The sequence below is a fragment of the Desmodus rotundus genome, chromosome 3 (genome assembly GCF_022682495.2).
Source record: "Desmodus rotundus isolate HL8 chromosome 3, HLdesRot8A.1, whole genome shotgun sequence".
Lineage (NCBI taxonomy): Eukaryota > Metazoa > Chordata > Mammalia > Chiroptera > Phyllostomidae > Desmodus > Desmodus rotundus.
The window spans coordinates 19,812,615-19,831,532 of record NC_071389.1 but is presented as its reverse complement, the minus strand read 5'-3'; the positions used below and the strand labels follow the sequence as shown (position 1 = coordinate 19,831,532).

The window sequence follows — 18,918 nt, the reverse complement described above, 5'->3', positions numbered from 1 at the left end:
CCTTGAAGACTCTGGACACCAAGACTGGCCTCAGAAATAGTTGGCTTTTTTTAATTGCAAGCATATTTCTTTTAATGACTCCAGTAAAATTAAGCATCAAGTAAACAAAAGTGGGAAGTGACCTACACTTTTAACTTGTCTCACTAGTGCCTAAATGTAGTAAAGGCTACTTAAGTTTTGTATGTAGTTGGATTTTTTTTGGAGTCCGAAGGTATCCATCTGCAGACATTGAGGCCCAAGTTGAATTTGGATTCAAGTGGATTCTAAATACTTTTGCTTATCTTGAAGAGAGAAGCTTCTCAAACAACAAACAAGTTGAATAGAAAAAACACTGATTGATAATAGGCATTTTAGTGGTCTTTTTAATGTTTTCTGCTGTGAAACATTTCAAGATTGATTGATTTTTTTTTCATTTTCCCCATCACACTCACACACGCACGCTCACACTTTTTATTTGCCATAATGAACCGTCCAGCCCCTGTGGAGATCTCCTATGAGAACATGCGTTTTCTGATAACTCACAACCCTACCAATGCTACCCTCAACAAGTTCACAGAGGTAAGACCCGCATGGTGTACTTTTTGGATTGCTAAATTTTTAATAGGTAAAATCCTATTAAAAATTAACACCGTTATAAAGAAATCTCTCATCACAAAGCCATTTATTTCTGTGATTAGAGTATGGGTGGTCATCCTACCAATCTTTTGAAATGGATTGGATTAATTATAACATTTTTAAAGGAACATTTATGGAATTTGGGAATACCTTAGAGATTATCTATTATTATGTTTTTTCTTATATTCTTTCTTCATTAATAGCAGTTCTTTTATCATACTTTCAATAATAAAAATAATTAACATTTATTGAACACTTTGTACCAAGCATTACATTAAGCAATTTTAGGCAGTATATCATTTATTCCTCACAATAACCTTGTGAGGTGTAGGTACCATTATTATTTCCCTCTATAGATGAAGAGACTGAAATTCAGAGTGTTTTAGTAATTTGCTGAAAGTACACGGTATGTGGTAGAACTGTCTTTGAAACTAAAACCCATGTCTGCCTCAAATGTTCTAACCACTTTTGATGAAAAGCTACCCCAGAACTACTTGCAGTAGTAACCATCACAAGGGTTCAGAAATTTAGGGGAAGGAAAAGTATCACAGGTAGCATTTTTGTCAGATCCTTCATTTTTCCTATTGGTAGTAGTAGTAGAGGAACGTTTTGTACTTTATTCAACAAACACTTGAATGTAAGCTTTTTTATCATTCCCTGGTTATTTAGTCTGAATGTGATCTCTGTTGATGTATTTATTTTTTATAGAGTAGACTTAGCTGGATGAATTCCTAGGGATTCTAAATCCATCCTTCTCATTTTTCAGCTGGCAAAACTGAGTTCAAAAGAGATTTTGACTTGCTTAAGGCCACAAATATTTACCATAAAAATTCTACCATAACCTTTCAATAAATGGCTATTATGAAGTTAATTTCAGTGGGATTTTATTTGTATTTTGAAACTTCTTAAAATTCGTGACTCATTATAATACTTAGCAACTTTCCTGAACGTATTTTATAAGAAGACCTTTCTGTGAAAAAATAAGTTCTTTAGCAATTAAAATAACTTTACTTTTTAGATAACCAAATGACAGACATTTCTTGTAGGATATCACTGGTCCTGCTTGTTTATACTTAATAAGTCCTCGAGCTTCTTAACATGGTGTGTGCAGTGTACGACTTGGTTCTAGGCTTGTGTGCCCTTAGGTTGTCCGGTCACCTTTAAGCTTGGCTTCATCATGTGATACTATTTTTAGTCTCACATAATTCCTTGGCCTTAGAATCCAAAAGTGGCAGAAGTCATTGTCCTCCTGCAACTATAAGAAGATATTGGTGGTCCCTTGAAGAGACAGTCATTGGATTAGGTTAGGCATTACTGTAGGAAAGTTTGTATTTATTTATTTATTTAAAATATTTTTTATTTATGTTGAGAGAGAGGGGAAGGGAGGGAGAAAGAGAGGGAGAGAAACATCAATGTGTGGTGCCTCTTGCATGACCCCTGCTGGGGACCTGGCTGGCAACCCAGGCATGTGCCCTGAGTGGGAATTGAACCAGAGACCCTTTGGTTTGCAGGCTGGCACTCAAATCCACTGAGCCCCATCAGCCAAAGCCTGTAGGAAAGTTTTTAAAGGAACAAGGCTTCCGGCTATGATTATTTGTGTGTTAATTGGCTTTGTAATACGATACTACTTTTTAATCTTAATTTCAAAGTAACTTTTGTTTCTTTAATAAAAAGCAATAAGTATTTACTTCATAAAAAAGCTATAGATAAGCAAAAGATACTTTAAAAATATTTAATTGTTAATACTTAGCTTTTAGATGTTTTTTCTCTGCATGTATGGATATAAGAATACATATAAATAGGATCACACTGTACATTTAAAAAAAAATCTTCCCCCACTCTCCTTAGTATTATTTTTATAGATGTCATAGCATTTTGTATGGATGGCCCATACTTTCTTTAATCATTCCCATGTTTTGCATCATTAATACTATTTCCAGGTTTTTACCATTCCAAGCCATGCTGAACATGCTAGCATCTAAATCTTTGTGCATATCATTTTTTTTGATGATATATTTTTTTATTTAAATATATTTATTGATTATGCTATTACAGTTGTCCCATTTCCACCCCCACTCCACTCCATCCTGCCCACCCCCCTCCCTCCCACATTCCCCCCCATAGTTCATGTCCATGGGTCATACTTATAAGTTCTTTGGCTTCTACATTTCCTACACTATTTTTACCCTCCCCCTGTCTATTTTCCACCTATCATCTATGCTACTTATTCTCTGTACCTTTACCCCCCTCTCCCCCTCCCACTCCCTTATTGACAACCCTCATGTTCTAGTTGTTTGCCTAGTTTGCTCTTGTTTTTGTTTTATGTGTGGCCATTAATAACTGTGAGTTTGCTGTCATTTTTACTGTTCCTATTTTTGATCTTCTTTTTCTTAGGTAACTCCCTTTAACATTTCATATAGTAAGGGCTTGGCGATGATGAGCTTCTTTAACTTGACCTTATCTGAGAAGCAATTTATCTTCCCTTCCATTCTAAATGATAGCTTTGCTGGATACAGTAATCTTGGATGTAGGTCCTTGCGTTTAATCTTGGGTAATGTAATTATGATGTGCCTTGTTGTGTTCCTCCTTGGGTCCAGCTTCTTTGGGATTCTCTGAGCTTCCTGGACTTCCCGGAAGTCTATTTCCTTTGCCAGATCGGGGAAGTTCTCCATTATTTGTTCAAATAAGTTTTCAATTTTTTGTTCTTCCTCTTCTCCTTCTGGCACCCCTATAATTCGGATGTTGGAATGTTTCAAGGTGTCTTGGAGGTTCCTAAGCCTCTCCTCATTTTTCTGAATTCTTGTTTCTTCATTCTTTTCTGGTTGGATGTTTGTTTCTTCCTTCTGGTCCATACCATTGATTTGAGTCCCAGTTTCCTTCTCATCACTATTGGTTCCCTGTACATTTTCCTTTGTTTCTCTTAGCATAGGCTTCATTTTTTCATCTGTTTTTTGAATAGATTCAACCAAGTCTGTGAGCATATTAATAACCAGTGCTTTGAACTGTGCATCCGATAGGTTGGCTATCTCTTCGTCGCTTAGTCGTATTTTTTCTGGAGCTTTGAAGTGTTCTGTCATTTGGGCCATTTTTTTTTTGTTTTTGTGTGCATATCTTTAATTATTTTGTTAGTAACAAATCCCAGAAGTGGAATTTCTAGGTTGAAGTGTATGTGTTCTTTCCAAGATTTGTGTTGTGCTACTAAATTGCTCTTTATAAAGCTGAAGTCTTATTGTTGCTTCTAAGAGTGCGAGTGTCTATAGCACAATGTTGTGCCACCTTGAGAATGATTTTGATTTTTTTTGAAAAATGATGTTTTGTTGTTTCAGTTTGTACAATGATAGAACATTTTTAAAGCTTTGTTTGCAGATTCTAAAAGCAAATTCTCTTACATTATTTTTCTTTAAAGGAACTTAAGAAGTATGGAGTGACAACTTTGGTTCGAGTTTGTGATGCTACATATGATAAAGCTCCAGTTGAAAAAGAAGGAATCCACGTTCTAGTGAGTGTGTAGTGTTTTAATTTTCACTACAAATAAGTTGTACCTTTCAGGCATAGATATTTATAAAACTTGGCACTCGGTAGTTTTGCTTTTTGGGCTTGTATTAGGAGAACACAGTGTTCATAGCAACCTTTAAATTTTTTTGGATTGGCAGTTTTGTTCATTTGTGCCATTAAAGTCTACACTGCAGGGAGGGTATTTTCAATAAATATAAAGTAAAATTTAGGGAACACTTATTTTAAGAAAATGGAAATTTGCATTTTGTTTTTTCTAGGAAATTTATGCAATAGTTGGCTTTTGTTTCTAGGCTACTGGTTTGAATCTAACTGAAAGTAATCTTCATCAGACATTCTTAAGTCACATGGAAATATTCTCCATTACTTTGCAAGTACAAATGAATTACTTAATAGTTTGGCATCTCTGAGCCACATTGGAAGAAGAAAAGTTGTCTTGGGCCACACATTAAATATCCAAACACTAATGAAAACAAAAATATATCATAATGTTTTAAGTAAATTTATGATTTTGTCTTAGGCCGCATTCATAGCCATCCTGGGCCAGATGTGGCCCATGGCCCATGGGTTGGTTACCCCTGTTGTAGGGGACAAAAAGGTGGGAGAAGAGGCTAAGGGAGAGGGAGAAGGCATCTTGCTCCAGAGTTATCAGCATAGTTTCTGATACTTTTTTAGGTTTCTAAGAAGTTTTTGTGTGATTTGATTTCTTTCATAGTTCAGTTTGAAGAAAAAGTGATTGGAATTACTTTAAATTAAAATCCTCTCTAGCCTCTGTATATGCTGTTTTATTATGGAAAATAGGAGCCTTAAATTGGTTAAAATTTTATGCCTTCTTCCCTAAATAGTTGTCTAAATCACGGGAGCATGTAATGAAATGACCTCATAGTCTTCGGCGTTTTAGAACTATTTGATTTGATTGTGAGAAGGCAGTGAAGTAGGTTGAGGCCTGGAGATTTTTAAAGTGGTTGATGAGGAAGAGAATACTGCATTTTTCGGACCGTAAGACGCACCGGACCATAAGACATTCCTAGGTTTTAGAGGAGAAAAATAGGAAAAAAAAAAAAAACCCGCTCTACTGCTGCCCACCCCAGTGAGCCAGGTAAACTACATTTGGACTATGAGACGCACCCCCATTTTCCTCCCAAATTTGGGGTGGTGGAGTGTGTCTTATAGTCTGAAAAATATGGTAATAAAGAAGATATTTGTACAATGAAAAGTTCTTCCTTTTTATTAAGAGGTAGTTCTATATTGGCCATTAGTTGGGAAGGCTGTTCATGCAAGGAAAATAAATGTCCAACATGTTGGTAAGGCAGTCATTTCCTATCTGATTCATAAAGTTTCCTCACCTTAATTGTGTTGAAAACAGAAAAACTAAGTAGCCAAGCATTATGTTTTTAAAACATTCTATGCATTCAGATGTATTTGAATAGTATGGTATGGTAGTAATTTGCTTGCATTCTCATTTCTAAATGACTTTATGTTCTCCTGGCCGGAAATCATTGGGGATAAGTGTAAACATGTATAAAATATAGTCCTGTGTTTTTTTTAAAAAAATAACTTATGATGTAGCCCTGTGTTTAAAAAAACAAAACAGAATTTTAACTTCTGAAGCTGGGCTGAATACAGTGGTCCCCCTTATCTGTAGTTTTTGCTTTCCTCAGTTTCAGTTACCTTGTGGGGGTCAACCATGGTCTTAAATTATTAAATGGAAAAATTCCAGAAATAAACAATTCATAAATTTTAAATTGTGTGCTGTTCTGAGTTCTGTGATGAAATCTTGCTTTGTCCTGCCCAGGATGTGAATCTTCCCTCCTCCTGGCCTGTCCACGCTGTGTAAGCTCCTTGCCCATCAGTCACTGAGTAGCCGCCTCAATTATCAGACTGACTGTCACAGTGTCGCAGTGCTCGTGTGCAGGTCGCCCTTCTTTATTTAATAATGGCCCTGAACTGCAAGAGTAGTGGTGCTGGCAATTCAGATATGCTGTAAAATGCTTCCTTTTACATGAAAAGGTGAAAGTTCTCGATGTAATAGGAAAGGAAAAAATGTGCTGAGGTTGCTAAGATCATGGTAGGACTGAGTCTTCTATCTGTGACATTGTGGAGAAGGAAAAAAATTTGTGCTGGTTTTGCTCTCGCACCTCAGACTGCAAAAGTTGTGGCCACAGTACACGATAAGTGCATAGTTAAGATGGAAAGGGCATTCAGCTTGTGGGGGAAAGACATGAACAGTAGATGCGTTTCAATTGACAGCAAAATGTCACACCAGAAAGTGTTAAGCCTGTATGATCACTTCAGCAAAGGATCTCCTGAAACAAGGGGCAGCAGACAAGTAAGAGATGGTTACACAGCTTCAGGAGTGAAAAATATAAAAAATACTGGAGAGAGACAGAGACCACATTTATATAACTTTTATTGTAGTATATTATAATTGTTCTATTTGTTTTCTGAAACAACAATCATTTTATTGCTGTTAATCTCTGTGCCTAATTTATAAATAAAATTTTAACAGGTTTGTATGTATAGGGAAAAACAGTACACATAGGGTTCCGCAGTTTCAGGCATCCACTGGGCATCGTGGAACGTATCTCCTCCTGTATGTTCTCCAGTGGATAGATGGGAACGCAGTTTGTTTGGACAGATGACAGGATGGGTTGGAATTCTCTCCTTTTCCCAGGCACACTTTAAGGTGGATTGGTAGTTTACTTTGCTAGGTGAAGAGGGTTTGGGATGCCGTGTGAGAGAATATCCCCAGAATTAGACCTTTTGGTCCTTTGACCAGTGCTTTTACAAATCAGAGACACACTGAAAAAGATTAATGGCAGTTTCAGCTATGTCAGTTTGAAGTTCAGATGCTTCGAAATTGTCACTTTAATTATTTTTTTTTTTTGATAGAAACTGTTTATATGAGTAAGTGAAGCATGTTTCATATTATTGTTTCTTAACTAGGTGCATTTTTGGGAGTAGTAGAGGAAGTAAGCTCTCAGCTAAAGTACTTAACTCATTTTACTGCTATTTACAGTTAAACTGTAGTGACATTTATAATGATAACACTGACAGCCCTTTAATTATGGGGTGTAGTTGACAAATCAAACATAATGTACTGTCATGGCTAATAGGCTACATGAAGTATTCTAGCGGTGCCAGTAATGAGTGCAGAATCAATTTAGTGCCCCACCACTTTTCTCTCTTCCCTCCACTAGTATCTTAAAGTGTCCTTATCCAATCTCATTCGAATAGTCTTGTCTTAAAAAAAAATGCCCAGTGTTTTTACATTTCTGTCCTTGAAACTAGATGGAAAATAGGATATGTAAAATGTAAGTTCTCTTTCCCCTTTCTTCAAAGCTAATTTGTTTTGGTTTCTTAAGACCTCTTGCAAGGTAGCAGGAAGATAAACACCTGCCTGTGTTGTGAATGCACATGGGTTGGTCTTAATTTAAATTTAAAAAAAAAAAGCCCAATTTGATGAATGTAGAAAGAGAAAGGGGTATTTGAGAAAAAGGTCTCCATTTGCTTAGGGAGTCTGTTATATGGCACTGTGCTTGTTAAATGGGATATGTATAATTTTGGCAGAGCTTTAAAAATATTTGCTACTTGGCTTTTTAAAAAAAATGTAAGCACAAAGATGATAGTATTTTCCTGTTATGTTATGCTAACTATTGGAGAGTTCTTACCAGAGAGCCTTTCTCTAAAAAGGCATCATATCTTGGAACCATTTGGGGGATAATCCTCACAAATATTTGTAGAGACCAGTAAGATACCAGTTGGCCTACTTCTTTGCCAGAGAGGACTTTTAAATCATATTGACAAGTGTTATATCTTTTTTTCCTTTGTCTTGGCTATAAATACAGTTTTCCCTATGCCTGTTTCCTGATCTATTCGGATAAAGTATTTGAGGAACACTAATTTCTTATCATTTTGATAGGAGATTTCCATAAGGTAAAATTAGATGCCAGCTACACTTCACTGAGGAAGGCACTCCTGTATGAAGTGTAGCTGCTGCCGTATTTGGCCCTCTTAAATTTCCATCTTGGATCATTTTTCAGCAGTGACCAGAATTATGTTATTAAGAATAGGTGTATATGGTATAGTTAGTTCAATTAGGCCTGGCCTATGTACTACACAGCTACTCTGCATCAGGATGTTACTCATGGAGGAAATATCAGTTTAATGTAAAATATTTTTTTCTTTCCAGGATTGGCCGTTCGATGATGGTGCACCACCCCCTAATCAGATAGTGGATGATTGGCTAAACCTGTTAAAAACCAAATTTCGTGAAGAGCCAGGTTGCTGTGTTGCAGTGCATTGTGTTGCGGGATTGGGAAGGTAAGTTCTTACCCTTCTGTCCGTGAATTCATTATCAACATTTCACTCTGGTGGAAATTTACATTTATTACACTAAATATTAAATTGTTATGGGGAGAAAAGTCATACAACTGTAACTGAATAACAATAAAAATTTAAAAAAGATAATAAAACATAAATAAATAAATACTAAATTGCCAGAAAGGAAAGGAAATGAGAGCAAAAGCTGGCATATGATTTCTCAGAGCTCCTTTTTGTGTATCACTGGTTGTCCGATTCTGACACCATACCAGATTTAGTGGGTGGTGGTCAGTAGTTGTTTGAAACTGACTTAATATAATTACCTTATCTTAGAGTTAAAAATACAGTCTTTTTTTTTTTTTTTTTAAAGATTTTATTTATTTATTTTTAGAGAGAAGGGGAGGGGAGGGGGAAAGAAGGAAGGAAAGATCAATGTGTGGTTGCCTTCTTGTGGCCCTCACTGGGGACCTGGCCTGCAACCCAGGCATGTGCCCTGACTGGGAATCGAACTAGTGACCCTTTGGTTCACAGCCCGTGCTCAATCCACTGAGCTACACCAGCCAGGGCAAAAAAAAAAATACAGTCTTAATTCCATATGTTTTTTTCTTTTTCTTCCCATTTCAAGTAACCAGAGGTTCAGGTTTTTGAAATGGGCAATGATATTTTAAAAATCTATACATGGTTAATTTTGGAATAGGTGGAGAGCAGGCGGCTAAACTTTAAATCTTGAAAGGAGATGTATGGAGAAAAAAAATTAACTTTCATTTTTAAAAAACCTTTATCCTTGAGCATTGCATGGATTGGTGTTGCAGTACTCAGCAGCAGCAGAGTGTCAATTTATGTCGATTTATGTCAATTTATGATGTTTGTACTTTGACTCAAAACATTAGTGCAGGCAGTAGTGACTCAGGTTCTTACCTCTGCTTAGCACTTTATTTGCTACTTTTCTTTTTTATAGTTTAGTAAAGTTTCTGAGTTTTAGTTTTTATCCTGAGGGGCAAAGGTAGTGTTTTTAATTTGACTTGGATTAATTTTATAACTAGTAAGTACTTCAGGTAGTTCCAAGTCAATGCCCTGTAATGGACTTAAAAAGCCCACAACCCAGGCGTGTGCCCTGACGGGGAACCAAACTGGTGGCCCCTTGGTTCATGGGCCAGCACTCAATCCACTGAGCCAAAACAGCCAGGGCATATAATCTGGGTTTTAAAAAGTTCTTTAATTCCAAAGATGTGTGGATATTTACAGATGAGTTCTCTCTGCAGGGCACCTGTGCTGGTTGCACTTGCTTTGATTGAATGTGGAATGAAGTATGAAGATGCAGTTCAGTTTATAAGACAGTGAGTATGAAGTTCTATGTTCAGAAACACATAAAGCAAGATCATATAAGAAATGAATTGTGGAAAAGTATTCATTTGTAGTCTGGAATAATTTGTTGTCTTTGGCTTAAAATATTGTTTGTTTGAGGATATCAGAAAGAGAAAGTGATAAAGAGACTCAAGACTACTGGCTCCCAGATTGAAAGATTTTCTAATTTAGGTGGCAAATGTGGACATTGTAGAATACGTCCAGTATATGACTTGAATATCTAGGAATCTTTAAAATGAATAGGTAGAAGAGTCTCAGTAATCTTGTGTCTCTTTTAATGGATGTTTAAAGTACTTTCAAGCATAATTGGTAGTCATAAAATGGACAGGGGGAGGTTACAAATAGTATAGGAAATGGAGAAGCCAGGGAACTTATGTGTACGACCCGTGAACATGAACTAAGTGGGGGGGGGATTGTTGGAGAGAGGGATGTGCAGGGTGGAGAGGAATAAAAAGGAGGAAAAAACGGGACAACTGTAATAGCATAATCAATAAAATATACTTAAAAAAATAAAGTTCTTTCAAAATGTCATGTCTGTAATCAGGAGGCAAGCCAGAATCTATAGAGGGGCAGTGTACCACTGAGGACTTGCAGTTCAGGCGCAGAGTCGGGATGGTAGTGCCCAGACAGGGTCTTGGCGTCCGTCTGGAATGATGGGCCATGCTATTTCACTGTCCGGAATTCTTTGGCAGTTATTTTCTTAGCCTTTCCCTTTTTTCTTTGAAAAAGAGAAGGAAAAGAAAAAGACTGTTTGTGACAGGGCATGGAATGAATTGTAGCAGCTCGAGGAAGGTAACATATTTTAAGGAATGCCATCTGTGCCTGCTGCTTCATATAAATACTCTCTCATGCATCCCAAATACTTGCTACTGATTCTAATCTGAAGAATATTTTTAATCTAATTGGGAAGAGTGTAGTCAGATGTCTCTGGATAAATCATTCTGATTTTTCTTAAATGTTTAATAGGCTAAAAAGAGCCAGCAAAAAACCTGCTCTATTCCTTCTCAGAAGGCACAGAAAGTGCATGTTTCAACTTAAGTGATTTTGTATGAGAAATATGTTGACATTCAGCTTTGTGGTGTTAGAAAGGCCATAGGCCATAAATAACGCATCTCAGTGACTTAGGCAGTTCCTTTCTTTTTATATGATAAAGTTTGCCATTCTTGTATTTTGTAGGAAAAGAAGGGGAGCATTCAATTCCAAACAGCTGCTTTACCTGGAGAAATACCGACCTAAGATGCGATTACGCTTCAGAGATACCAATGGGCATTGCTGTGTTCAGTAGAAAGAAATACAAAGGCTGATGTGATTGTGGCATTTAGAGGGAACTCTTGGTACCTGGAAATGTGAATCTGGAATCTTGACTGTGTCATCAAAGTAGTGATGGATTCAGTACTCCTCAACCACTCTTCTAATGATTGGAAAAAAGCAAATAAAAAAGAAATCCCTCTATTAACATGAATAAGATGTTTAAGAAAAGAAAAAGAGAAAGAAAAAAGGGATTAATTCAGTGGAGAATGATTTTGCTCTTAGTATTGAAGTCTGAATTTCTGCCAGTATAGAATTATTTCAAAATCTCCTGTCTTTTTTAACTTTTTCAAAATAGGCCTCTAAGGGAAACCAGCAGCACATTAGCCTGTGCAGAGTCATCTGTTTGGGGAGCCCACTCTTCCATTATGCTTGGCACATAGATCTCCATGTTGTGTGATTTCTTTCTTTTTTCTTTATTTGAGGGTAGGGGTGGGGGCTACAATATTCTTCTCTTCTCTCCTTTCCCTATTCCTCTTTTTCCCCTGATACAAGCTGTAGATGGAATAGGAGAAGCCCTTGTTGCTGTAGATGTGCGTGCAGTCTGGCAGCCTTAAGCCCACCTGGGCACTTTTAGAAAAAAAAAAAAAAAACACCAAAAAAAAAAAAGCAGTGGCATATCTATTATATGATCCAGGCAGTTTTTAGTCTTTACTGATGATGGGGTGTTCATGTTAGTTTCTTTTCTTGAAAACTCTATACAACATTAGGCAAAGTAGCCAAGAGCATTTTGTTTGTGGTTTTGTTTTGGTAAGTTAGTGGGGAAATGGCATTTCAAGAGGAGTCTCTTAAAGAACTTAGCTATGAGTCGAATTCTTCACTTTTCCAACCAATGAAGCTAAGTGGGTATCCCAGAAAATTTTCTTTTCTGAAGGGGAGTACTCCAGTTCATCACTAAAGACGTGTCCAGGGAGAGAGTTAGCATACTTTCTACACTTTGTAGGATTGTGGGCTGTATGTAGCATTACTCTGATTTTCCGTCTAATAATGTCAGAGAATGCCGGTAGTTGAAAATTTTTATTTTAGGTCTTATTTGTACTCTGAATTTTCAGGAACAGTCAGAGGAGTAGCAGCAAAGATACAATATCTTGGACTTGAGAAATGCCTGCTATGGGTATTTTCCAAACTGCCCCCATATGTACAGTTGAGTTTAACCACTGATTGCCTTGTTATTTTCTTACTAGGTTCTTTACGAGATAAAACCAACAATGCCTAGTGAGTACATGTCCACAGGCCTAACAGGGTAGGAGAGAGACATAGAGCAGCGCAACCAGTAGCAAAAGGACTATGTTGCTAGTGATATTTGGTGTAGTGTCATTTTTGCTGATTCTTTGTTGGGTTCAATGTGCTGATCTAGAAAAACTGTTGTTTTGCTGTTTTGTAGAAGGCAGTTTTGACCAGGCTGTATCGACAAAGCAAGTTGAAAGACACCTTCAGGGGCTTCTGCACTCTTCATATAAATATTACATACTTCCTAGTGCTCTGCTTCTAAGGATAGGAATAAAGGCTTAGGGTCATCTTGTCTTGCTGGAATTTGATATGCAGAGCCATAAGCTTCCCATTTTGTTAGGATCAGCTAGACCAGTAGGAATGGACTGGGACCTTGTTGTGATGATACCTCAGACAGTGGCTGGCTATGTGAACTGCCTATCTCCTATGCCAGGGTTGTTTTGCTCTTTAACTAAATGAAAATCTGTAGATGCTCTCCTCCCCCGACCCAGAAAACAAAACAAAATAATGCTTTTTGAAATTGTTTCTAAGGTTTTAAAGTGGGAAATGATGGTACTATCCAAAATCCTGTATTTTAGAACACATAGGCTCAAGATCAAAACAGAATATTCTCAAAGCTCGGATAGATTGTCTGTTGACTCGAAGGGTTTTGATCAATACCATAACAAACCTTTTTCCTTTGACATGCTCTGATTTTTGTTGTTTGCGGGGAGGGAGAGACGGAGAGAGACAGTTGTGTGCGTGTACGTGCGAGCAGTGTCTGCCAGTTACCAGTGCCTGCCTGCGCTAGGAAAATGACATTCCTGGTTCTGTGTGGGAGAAAGGTGTATAAAGCAACATGACACATTAGCCCTCATTTTGTTTTAAATTACAGACTAATGTTAATTGTTCTCAGAACTGGATTTTCTTCCTCAAAATTAAGGTTTTTTTATCTTTTGGATTTAATGAAGTATTGCTAGCTGAAGCCAGTTTGACATGGGGAGAGAGATGTCAGACTGATGAAAGATGTGCAGCCTGATTGAAAACCAAACCCTGAACCCTTTTAAAGAACAATAAACATATTTTACATGCTCTTTGTGTGTGTTTGTGTTCTTTACCCCAGCCTGAGTTTCATTTGTTTCCTTAGAAAACTTGGTTTTCTCAAGGCCCAATTTGGGTCCTGCTAATTACTGCAAGGAGGTGAACTAATTAGAGGTTGGGAAGTTCGTAGATTTCATGCCATCCAGGTGTGTTCAGTAAGGGCAAACTTAATGGGATACATTCGCTACATTTTCTGGTTCAGTTCTTGGGCACAACACTAGGAAGTCAGCACCTTGTCTCATTCCAAAGGACTTGTTTACACCATAGGTTTCGATGAAGCATTGCAAGTTTTTACATGAACTGTGGAAGCAGGAACTCTGTGTATCATAGAAGTGGAGGTGGGGACTTCCCTTTAAACCATGGGTAAGCATTTCAGCCATCCATTCAGGTAACAAACTTAACATGCTCAGGTAACAAGAATGAAAAGATAAGACACTGATCCCACTTTGGAGGACCTCAGTCTAGAAAGGAGTTGGCTATGTAGACATAAACAGTGAGTGATTACAGTGCTATGTGACATAAATTCATTGATCTGCTCACTTTAATTTCCACTTATCCAGCTTCAGTTCAGTGTCCCATGGTTAGTTACAGTCACTCATGGCTACACAGTTGCATTGCCTTGCCCCGTCTCTTGCGTCATTGTATGGACTTGCCTGGCTCAACTCCATTTAGTTAAGTTCAGTACGCCACCATCTCTGCCCTTACGCCCTTGAGCAACTGAACTTTCTGGCTGTCTCTGAAGTTGTGAACTCTAAAGTAGACCTTTGCACCACCTGACAATCCAACTACATTCTCTATCCCATACACTCGCTCACTCTCCTTGAATGTACTACATTTTAACACCTTTACCGTCCTCACTCTGTGACCTTTTTTTCCTTTTAAACAAAATAGAAACACAATTTCCGCAGGCTCCTACCATCACCTATCTACCATCACCTATCTATCTACCTGTCTGCATCTGTGCTTGTATGCTGAGTCTCTTCCAGTTTCAGAGATGTTCCCATTTCTAATCCCTGGAACCTGTAAATACACACGGATCTTACGTGGCAAAAGGGACTTTGTGGCCATCGCTATGTCGAGGATCTTGAGATGGAGAGATTATCTATCCTGGGTTGTCTGGGCGGGCCTGATCTAATTGTATGGGTCCTTAAAAGCAGAGTATCTTGCCTGGCTGAAGGCAGGAGATGTGACTAGGGAAGACTGGTTGAGAGAGGCAGTGTTGCTGACTAGAAGACAGAGGCAGGGGCCTCTAGAACCTGGAGAAATAAAGGAAACATTCTATCCCAGAGCCTCCAAAAAGGAATTCAGCCTGCCAACACTTTGATTTTAGTGCCACGTGGGACTTCTACAGAACTGTAAGATAGTAAGTCTCTTGTTTTCAGCCACTAACAACAGAGCTGTGTTAATTTATTGCAGCGGCAGTGGAAAACTAATGCAGACTTTTGCCTTCTAGGACACCACACTCCTTTTTGCCTAGTTCAGCAGCCACACCTCAGTTTGAGTTTCTGGTTCCTTGTTAGCTCCTCCACTCCTGCTCCGACTACTTGGACTCTGTTCTTGACTCCAGACGCATTATATCCAGTGCCTACTTGACATCTCTCATGGATGTCTCATAGTTCAAAGTGAACTTCAAGGTTTTCCATGAACACCTTATTTACACTTGCTACCACCACACCACTGGCATGTCCTGTTGCACTGCCGTGCTTTAGTTTTCCCCGGAGCACCACCGTTTCAGACTTAAAAGATTTTTTTAATTGAATTTATTGGGGTAACATTGGTTAATGAAACTATATAGGTTTCAGGTGTACAATTCTATAATACATCACCTATATATTGTATTGAGTGATCACCACCCCAAGCCAAGTCTCCTTCCATCACCATTTATCCCCCCTTTACCCTCTTCTGCTCCAGCCCCCTTTCCCTCTGGTAATCACCACACTCTGGTCTGCGTCTGTGAGTTTTTTTCCTTTGCTTGGTCCCTTCCCCTTTTTCACCCAGCCCCACACAACCGCTCCCCCCTGATAGCTGTCAGTCTGTTCTCTAAGTCTGTTTCTATTTTGTTAGTTTACTTCGTTCATTGGATTCCACGTATAAGTTAAATAATATGGTACTTGTCTTTCTCTGTCACCGACTTAATCGTCTCTCCCCACCAGAATAAGTTTCGCAAGGGTGCAGATTTTTTGTTGTTTTGTTCACTGTGTCTTCACCTAGAATGGGGCTTGACATGTACTAAATGCTCAGTAAATATTGAATGAATGGGCCCTGTAGCCCAGTGGATTGAGTGCGGGCTTGTGAACCAAAGGGTCACTGGTTCGATTCCCAGTCTGGGCACATGCCTGGTCTGTGGCCAGGTCCCCAGTTGAGGACATGTGAGGGGCAACCACACATTGATGTTTCTCTCCCTCTCTTTAATAAATGAAAATAATGAATAAATGGGCACTAATAGAGGCGTGTGTGATGGTCCTACAGAGAAGGGAGTAAGTAAACCTGTCCTGGAGCATGTTAGGAAGTTCCATGGTGGTCATATTTGAGCTGGGCTTTCAACTGTGAGGTAGAAAAGATTGATGCACGAGATAGCACTTCACATCCACGAGGCTGGCTATAATAAAAAAGATGGACAATAACACGTCTTGGCAAGGGTGTGGGGAAATTGGAGTCCTTACACATTGCTGATGGCAATGTTAGAGTGGTGGAGCTGCTTTTGAAAACTTTCTCCAAAAGTTAAATGTAGAGTTGTCAGATATCCCAGCAATTCCAGTATATCCAATATCCAATTCTAGGTGTACACTGAGAGAACTGAAAATGTTAGTGGTTGCCTGGGGTGGGGGTGGCAATAGGGAGTGACTGCTAATGGATATGAGGCTTTTTGGGAGGGATAAAAATGTTCTGGAATTAGTGGTGATGGTTACAGGACTGCGAATGTGCTAAATGCCACTGAATTGTACACTTAAAATAAGGTAGATGTGGGGGAAGCAAACTTCAGGCAGAAGAAGTGAGAAGGGCATACGCGAGAGCAAGGCGCGTCTGGGAGGAGTGGCATGATGTGGGCCAGGCAGGGCTGGTTGTCACTAGAGTCTAGGTGGTGTGCTTCACACTCCTTCGCTGTGCCTGCCTCTCTACCCCCAAGGCCACAACTAACTGGGTCAGAGGTAGACAGTTGGCCCAAAGCTAACCAGTGGCCAGATTCTCGGTTTCAAGTCAGGGAGACTCTTGGATGTGAGGAGCCAGTGGGACCAGTGCACATGTTCAGTCGCATGTGACATGAGTAGTCAGGGCAGAGGGAGGGGGATGGAGCAGCAGCCGAGGGAAAGCAGATTGGAGAGACCATGGCCTGGAAGTAGGGAGAAACACCTTGGCTCCAGCCAACTCTGAGTTCCACTTTCCCGTGAGGTCCAGGTGGATGCTTCTCCTAGAGTACTTTCAGTGGTTTCTGCCCCTTCCCTGGCCCCTCGATTAAAGTAGTTTGAGTCATTTTCCTAATAGCCAACCGAAACTTGATCTGGGCACCAGCCACATACTATACACTAGTCTAGGCACTGAGGATATAGTGGCAAATAAGACCAACTTTGTCCGTGTAGGGCTTAAAGTCTAGTGGAAAAGACAAATGAAAGTGGGAAAGAGTAAACAAGCACAGTAATAGGCAACAATTTCAGACAGTGGTTAGTGCTAGGAAGATAGGAAGTAAGGCCTGTAAGGGGCTAGTGATTGGGGTTATGTAGGGAGCTAAGGGGAAAGGTCAGGGAAGGTCTCTGAGGCAGGGGAAGGAGCCTACTGTGTGCAAATGCTTTGTGGAGATGGTGGAAGCACTTTCCAGTCAGTACACATACCAGTATGTGTAAATTTGGCAGATTGAGCTTGGTATGTTCAGGGAACAGCAGTGGGGGTAGTATGTGGCCGGAGTGTGGTGAGGAGTGAAGGCGAAATTTCGGCAGAGGCCAAATTGATTTGGTGTGGCTGGGCAGGCTGGGGTCATATTGCAGAGTATTATGTATCATAGCGAGAAATTGAAGAGCTTATTTAGGGTTTCTCAGTCAGGGGGAAACATCAGAGTTACCTATGCGGTTTATTCAAAATGCCTTTGTCCAGCCACCACCAAGGCCATTCTGAATTAGGATCTTGAGTTGGGAATCTGCTTTGGGTGATGAGGAACCTGTGGAGGTTGGCAAAGGCAGGAGCTACATGATCAGATCTGTGTTCAAAAAAAGTTATCCAAGAAGCTCCTTAAATGAGATGCCGTGCCGGTTATGCAAACTCAGTGTCTGGTCAGTGCTAGGCACACAGTAAATATCAGTGGCATGAATGAGAATGAATTGGAGAGAGAAGCTGAGAGGCTGTTTATGGATTACAGGTTGATGAAGGCTTGCAGGAGGCCAGCATTGAGGGGCTGGGGCCTCAACTAAGGGAGCAACAGAGGAATAGGGTAGAAGACTATCTTTCCTTTTAGCCTCTAGAGCCCAGATTACATGAAAAGATACCGGGATATCTGCGTTCACATTTTAAGGGATTAATTTACCTCCACTGGGATATTTGGCCAGTGGAGGGGAAAAGATGTGTAGAGCCACCCCCACCTCGGGTCCTCCCACAGATCACACAGTAATTAGAATACCTCACTGCTTTCAACCTTACCAACCACCCTGGAAGAGTTCACTGGCACGTGTGACTGTGTGATGCCTCTGTCTCCTTTGCTGTTTGGGGGTCAGGGCAGATAGGAAGATGGAGGAATAAGGAGTCAACCCTAGCCAACATCTGCCGAGTAAGGCTGTGCTCACAATTTTATTACTGCATTATCATCGCATCCAATCTTCATAGGCTTCTACTCATTGCTAACCCCATTTTATAGAGGAGGAAACTGAGAAGAGAAATAACAAACAGGTGGCCAGGCTAGAGTTTGAATCTGTGCCCATCTGACTCGAAAATGGGTAGTTAATCTGCTTGTCTCTACGGGTTTGGTAGAATGGGAAGATGTTATGTTTAGGATGTTGCGGTGGGTTTTTGCACACAATAGGAGTCCCTGACACTTGAGCTGCATCTTTGTTAAGGGTGTGCACGGAGCGTATGTCTGTGTGTGTACAACAGTCAGTGGATTTAACTTGTGCAAACTCCATGTAATGGACCCCACCAATAACAAACCAGGACATTGAAGCAGTGTGGTTTATATTGGGTTGGCCAAAAAGTTTAGTTTTTTTCTGTAAGATGGCTCTAGTAGTGCTTAGTTGTCTTTAACTTCATGTGAAACAATTTTGTTAGATTGTATTTTGACAGCTGTCATAACAGCATGCATTTTTTTAAAAGTATCAAAATTGGTGAAATTTTGTGCGGCCATTTAATATTGAAGATGGAAGAAGATACTTGACATTTTCAGCATGTTATGCTTTATTATTTCAAGAAAGGTAAAAAGGAAGATGTAAAAAAAGATTTGTGTAGTGTGTGGAGAAGGTGCTGTGACTGATGGTGTCAAAAGTGGTTTGCGAAGTTTCTTGGTAC

At 39.4% G+C, this 18,918-nt stretch overlaps 1 protein-coding gene across 1 annotated transcript; it reads left to right on the top strand.

Moving 5' to 3' along the window:
* Positions 1 to 425: 425 nt before the first annotated feature.
* Positions 426 to 13,425, top strand: PTP4A2 (protein tyrosine phosphatase 4A2). The gene is made up of 5 exons (XM_024554499.3): positions 426 to 558; positions 4,022 to 4,114; positions 8,321 to 8,451; positions 9,714 to 9,788; positions 10,993 to 13,425. The coding sequence occupies exons 1-5, from the start codon at positions 463 to 465 to the stop codon at positions 11,099 to 11,101; spliced, it is 504 nt and encodes a 167-aa protein (XP_024410267.2). The 5' UTR covers positions 426 to 462; the 3' UTR covers positions 11,102 to 13,425.
* The last annotated feature ends 5,493 nt before the right edge of the window (positions 13,426 to 18,918 follow it).

Bases quoted from the DNA above. Each gene is read 5' to 3' on its own strand.
- PTP4A2 (XM_024554499.3), top strand. From the start codon at position 463: ATGAACCGTCCAGCCCCTGTGGAGATCTCCTATGAGAACATGCGTTTT. The intron at 4,115-8,320 runs GTGAGTGTGTAG...TTTTCTTTCCAG, and splicing joins AAGAAGGAATCCACGTTCTA to GATTGGCCGTTCGATGATGG. The intron at 9,789-10,992 runs GTGAGTATGAAG...TGTATTTTGTAG, and splicing joins GCAGTTCAGTTTATAAGACA to GAAAAGAAGGGGAGCATTCA.